The sequence below is a fragment of the Lucilia sericata genome, unplaced genomic scaffold (assembly GCF_015586225.1).
Source record: "Lucilia sericata isolate MDLA Ls3-8-SP2 unplaced genomic scaffold, ASM1558622v1 Contig000034F_arrow, whole genome shotgun sequence".
Lineage (NCBI taxonomy): Eukaryota > Metazoa > Arthropoda > Insecta > Diptera > Calliphoridae > Lucilia > Lucilia sericata.
In genome coordinates, this window is record NW_023994072.1 from 498,669 (window position 1) to 505,281 (window position 6,613).

The 6,613-nt window shown below is 29.9% G+C and overlaps 1 protein-coding gene across 1 annotated transcript; it reads left to right on the top strand.

Moving 5' to 3' along the window:
• The first annotated feature begins 3,276 nt into the window (after positions 1-3,276).
• Positions 3,277-3,693, top strand: LOC119612192 (jerky protein homolog). Its single transcript, XM_037967925.1, has one exon. It carries the CDS (start codon positions 3,277-3,279, stop codon positions 3,691-3,693), a length of 417 nt encoding a protein of 138 aa, XP_037823853.1.
• Positions 3,694-6,613: the final 2,920 nt, after the last annotated feature.

The window sequence follows — 6,613 nt, forward strand, 5'->3', positions numbered from 1 at the left end:
CACTCTTCAAACTGTCTTCCAGAAGTGACATAAACATACAAATCAAGAAGATACAAATTAGGAAACAATGTATTTTGTTATTGTAAAATGTGTGTTCTCACCCAACTCTCATACAGAAGTCACTAAAACGTATACTTCCAGATGAAAAAAATTCAACAGGCATGGTTTTTTGTTTAAGCAAAATGGATGCACTCTTCTAACTATCATCCGGAAGTAACTTAAAAGTATATTTCTAGAAGACGAAAATTCGAAATCAATGTATTTTGTTTTTGTAAAATGTGCGTTCTCGTCTGACAATCGTCCAGAAGTGTTTCTGACGTGGCGTCTGGGGTGATGCGCAATAGTTTTCTCTTTTAAATGTTTGAAGGGTATGTATACATAAATACAAACATATTTACATGTATGGAAATGTATGTATGTATAACCATGTTAAAATTTCTGTGCCAATTTGTAATTTTCTAAATCTTTTTTTTTGCACATTTTTAATTTAACATGAAACATTTTTAAAAAAACAAAAGCAGAAATAATGGAAGCATGAACGTAGTACAATGTTCTAATAAATATAAAAAGAATGAATGAACCTAATTTTTGAGGTTTTAGTTTGGAATTTGTTTTGTTGTCATGCTTTGTTGTAGTGAAACGATATAAAGTTGTTGGAAATGAAAATTGATTATCATGGTCCTTATGTCGTATTAAAATATAATTTTTGGCCTATTAAAAAAATATTGTTTTAAATATATGTATGTATATAAAAATCAAAGGGCTGTGTTTCTTTAACCTTTTTTTTTGGGGAAAATATCTTTATTCTCCAATTAGTAAAAGAATGATTTATTTTAAATATAAAAATATTAAATTTAAAAAATTTTGTTAAATATACATTTCTTTGTATTTAATTGTTTAAATTAGTTAAAATATAAAAAAACACAAATCCTTTTATAAACCCTTATACCCTTCGTGGGTATAAATTTTTACTTGAAAGAAACGACTATAGGAGTTTAAGTTATTAATATGTTCATAACCTTAAAGTAAGGTATTTTTTAAATTGTCACCTACGGAACTGTTACTGTGCAAATACTTTGAAGTCGACACTAGTTCTATAGGATGGCTCTGGAAGCTTTACAGAACATATACCCCAAAAAAACGGTACATAAATTTCTGATCAATGTTCCGGAAAAATATGGACGGTATATTTTGTAGATGGTAATATGTATAGCAAAATTAAGATAAATATTTCGGAGACCTAGAATTATACGTTTGTGCTGATGTTTGTAACGTACAAAAATATCTTAAAGTCTACCGATCGACTCAGATGCCTATTGAAAATGGTTGAAATCGGTCCATTATTTCACCTAGCCCCATATAAGCTGACCTTCCGATTTCGGTTTTTAAGTTATAACTACGTAGGTTTGTTATGCTGAATTTCATTGCGATACTAATGGTTATAAGTAAATTTTTGGACGTTTAAGATATTGTTTAAAGGGGGGTTTATATGGGGGCTAGAGTCAAACGACGGCCGATCGCTATAAAAATTGGCATGGTCATTTATGCTTATATAAAACTTAGTTGTGCCAATAGAAATAGTACTATATTTGACATAGTTATGTTTCGGAAGATCAGGTTGTATGGGGGCTAGTTGAAATAATAAAACGGTTTCAACCATTTTCAATAGGCATCGTCCCTGTGCCGTATGGTCCAAATTTTATCCAAATGTCTTGAAAATTGTGACCTGTAGCTTGCGCACAAGGTTTACATGGCCAGGCAGCCAGCTAGCTGGACAGACAGACGGACGGATATGTCTTAATCGACTCAGAAAATGATTCTGAGTCGATCGGTATACATACTTTAAGGTTGGTGTAGGACTAATATTTTAATACATTACAAACATCAGCACAGGGTATAATATATGTAGGGTATAAAAATACATCTCTCCTCCTAATTTGTTGAGGATCGGTCCATATTTGACCCTTACTCCCACATAAAGCCTCTTTATGAAAAATAAATAATTTTTAAAATATATGCCCTACTATACTTTCTTACTTGTTTGATATACCTATTGTCTGTCCGTGAGTTATTTACGATTCAAGAATTTTGGGATATTGACTTTATCTGGGAGCTATTGCTAATTATGGGCCAATCCAAATCAATTTTCACAGAACGATTTTATATACAGTAGGACCTTGATTATCCGTAATTCGATTATCCGGCAACATCAATTATCCGGGATGGAAAAAGAAAATTTTTTGTATCGACTTAATTTTATTTTGGATTGACTTAAATTTGCTTGCATCGATTAACCGTGATTACCTCTATTATCCGTGATTATTAGCTATTTTTTTCTATTGTTTTTGAAGAAATAAGTGGAAAAGGGGAATTGCCTATTTAGTATACGATGAGTCAGAAGCATACATTTAAACCTGTTTAGTATAATTTAGAAATTTGAGAAGTGCGGTTTGTTAGAGTTTATTTTTACAATGTCATCTTTATCAGTGGAAAAAAGAAAAAGAAAAGTCTTAAATATTGAAGACAAACTTAGACCGGGTTTTTGAGTTGGCAATCAAATGCCAATTAATAATTAGATTAGTTAATCTAAAAATAAATTTAATCCGATGTTAATACCATTTGATGTTTTTGAGTACAAGATTAAACTTCGCAGTGTTGCCATACAAAACAACAAAAAACGTCACTGTTTGTTATAAAAACAATGCATGTTTTTTTTAAAAAGAAGAAGAAAATTTAATATGAAAATTAATGAAAACTTAAATTTAAAACAAAAAAATGTATTTTGAAGTGTCCGTAATTTATTCTAATCAATAAATAGAACATTTTAATGTTTATTTTTATAAAAATTGTATTAATTTTTTTGCATCAGCTGTTTACACATTTTAATTTTTTGCTCAAGTTTAAACCACGTCCATTGGGCGCTTAAACTTGCAAACAAAATTAACTAATTGAGTACTCAAAAACAACTTTCGAGGATTAAATTTAATTTAATCGCTAATCTTTCACCTAAAGATTGGCCTTAATGTAATTAATGATCATTTAAAAAACAATGTTAGTGTTAAAATTCTCTCACAAAAATACGGAGTGGGGATACAAACAGTTTATGACATTTTAAAAAATAAGGAAAGACTTTTAAAATTTTGTTCAGAAAGTGATTCTGTAATTGGTTTTCGAAACCGAAAAGCTTTAAAGTCTGCTGAAGAAGCAAAAGTTGATTTCGCAGTTTATGAATGGTTCCGACAAGAGCGATTTAAAGGGACTCCAATTTCTGGGCTAATGGTGAAGGAAAAAGCTAAAATATTCCACTCAAAATTAGAAACAAATTCAGAGTGTGAATATTCTAACGGTTGGTTGCAGAATTTTAAAAAGCGACATGGAATACATAAACTTCGTGCTGAAGGAGAAAAATCTTCAGCAGATTATATTGCTGCCACAATGTTCGTGGAAAAATTAAATGAATACATATTAACGGAAAAACTTACCAATGAACAAATTTACAACGGAGATGAGACAGGCCTTTTTTGGAAGTGTTTACCTGAAAGCAGTTTGGCTTGCCATAATGAAAATTTCATAGATGGTCATAAGGTTTCAAAAGAGAGAGTAACCACATTACTTTGTGCTAATGCTGCCGGTACACACAAGTGCTCGTCCAAGAGCATTAAAAAATGTCAAAGATCTTCCCGTTATTTATAAGGCAAATGAAAAAGCTTGGGTAACACAACAAATATTTTTAGAATGGTTTAAGAATAATTTTGTACCAGAAGTGAGAGAGCATTTTAAAAAAATCGGTCTAAAAGATGATAGTAAAATACTTCTGCTATTGGACAATTGCCCAGCACATCCAGACTCAAAGGATTTCAATGCTAAAAATGTTATTGTAAAATTTTTTCCACCGAATTGCACGTCTTTGATCCAACCGATGGATCAGGGTGCAATATGGAGCTTTAAATGCCACTACCGAAAAACTATAGTACAAAAACTAGTCACAACAAGCGATAGCGAAGAATTTAAGAAGACATTCAACATCAAAAAAGCACTGTGGTCAATTGATAATGCTTGGAACGCTGTTACTTCTGCAGTTTTAAAAAATGTGTGGAATAACTTGTTCTGCCCCGAAAATGAAGGTGTGTCCGAGGTTTAATAAAATCTATTTGTTTAAAATTTTATTAGTTTTTATTACAGACTCGGAATTAATGGATACACTCCAGTCAAATAACAAATATTACATACGATTTTACTACTGAGGATATAGAAACATGGCTGTTCTATCCGATGAAGAAATTATACGCATGATAAATTCCTCTGATGAACCTGAGCAAGAAAATAGGTTGGAAGAATCTGATGATGATATAATTGTTTCAAAAATTACTTTAAAAGAAGCAATTAATGCAACCAGTACATTGTTAGATTTCTTGGAGAGCCCTGGATGTTCTTGAATTACAGAACAAGATAAAATCCAAATGTACCATATCCAAGAAAATCTTGTAAACGAAAATACAAAATTGAAAAAGAAGAGACAAACAACATTACATGATTATTTTTAGAAATTATATAACATGAAATCCTTATCTACTGTTCACTGTTTTTATACAGATATGTACATATTAATTTATTAATTAATAAAAATATCTATTAAAAACCAATACAAAATTGGAACTCAATTAACCGGGAAAATCGATTATACAGAATGCTTCCGGTCCCGACCATCACGGAAAATCGAGGTCCCACTGTATATAAAATTCTATTTAAATTCTATTCCGATATCATTATTAGTTCATGGGTTATTAACGATTAAGTGAATTTTGGAAGTGGATCTTCAGTAGGTGCCAATTATGGATCGACTTTAAGCAAATTTTTATTAATGATTTGTACATACTATATATGTTCAGAGCATATTTGTGTCGAATTTTTTCATTATACAGTAATGAGTAATTCTCAATTAAGGGATTTTCAAAAGAGTATTTTATATGGAATCTATTAATAATTTTGGGGTGATCTGCTGAAAATTGTAAGGATTGATTTATATATAAAGCAAAGTGACTAATTAACAGGCTTGGGGGGTAATGATTACATTTTAAATTACAATTACATTAGAAGTACTTGAAATTGAAGATTTACCAATTACAATTATTTGTAATTGAAATTTTGCCAATTACAATTACTTGTAATTGAATTTCCAATTACAATTACATTAGAAGTACTTGTAATTGAAGATTTGCCAATTACAATTATTTGTAATTGTAATTGAAGTTTTGCAATTACAATTACTTATAATTGTAATTGAAGTTTTTCCAATTATAATTACTTATAATTGTAATTGAAGAATTTTCAACTACAATTACTTGTAATTGTTAATTTTGTTCCTTATAATTACATTTTATTTATATTTAGTAATACATTAATTACAATTACAAGAAATTTTAATTTAATTACAATTGCAAGTAATTGTAATTGTAATTGACCATGTAATGACTTACTTTGTGTAATCATTACCCCTGCTGCCTGCTAATTAAAGACCTATCCTGAAAAAAATTACCTGAATAATTTGTATATTGCTGCTGCATTTTGTTAATGAAGAATGTTCGTTTTATTAATTTTTGAAATTGGATCCACGTTTTAGTTGATAATAGGATCTACTGACGTTAGATTTATACGTGGAAGATTTCATGGTAATACGATATTTTAGAGAGAGTTATTGTCAATTAATGCATTTTTTGGTAATATGTACATTTGTATGGTTCTATATGAAATTTGGAACCGATTTTTTTGGAAACAATGAAGCAATAGATATCTGACAATTTTAGAAAACCAATAGAAAAGTTACACTCGTTTAAATAAAACTCTGTATGACTAAAATGTCCAACTTTGACGCCCCACAGTGGTAAAGGAAAAAAAAAAGAGGGAAATAATTCGGTAACTTCTAAACGGTTAATCCGATTTTAATGAAATTTGGTATGCACAAAGAGGAGGTGTTGTCGAGTTTAGGTTTTGAATTTGGACCTTATAGGCCAACCAGGGGCCCGGCGGGGGGTCCTCAAATTAGGACACCTCGGCTATGTTAAATTTTTAAAACGATCCTATTTCTTCATTTGAGTTCCGATTTAAAAAAAATTTCGTATATAGAATCTCCTCATCGAGCACTATAAAAAATGTCGTCGTAGCAGTAAATTATCTCTTATAGTTTAGGAGATATTCGCATTTGAATATTAAAATTTTAAAATTTTTACCGTCCTTACTTTAGTTTTTTTGATAATAGCAGGTCCAAATATTTCCGATTTTCGCCATTTTTTTTATTTGCTTAACAACAAGTTTATATACCAAGCAGTGAAAGAATTATGTAAAAATCATGACTGAGTCCAAAGTTATAGGCATTTAAATTTAAAAAATTAAAAAAAGGCGATTTTTTGAAATTTTTTTGGGAAAAAAGTATCTTTTTCTTTTTAAGTTATCTAAAAAGTTTCTAAGAAGATGTATATAGAATTTATACTTTACATAAAATACGATAAATGAAACAAAACCTAAAAATTTTTGATACCGAGGGGACCAGGTCCATCCAAAAAAACCCTATTTTTTATGGAAAATTAAATTTTGAGCAAAAATTCTCAAATCGCAT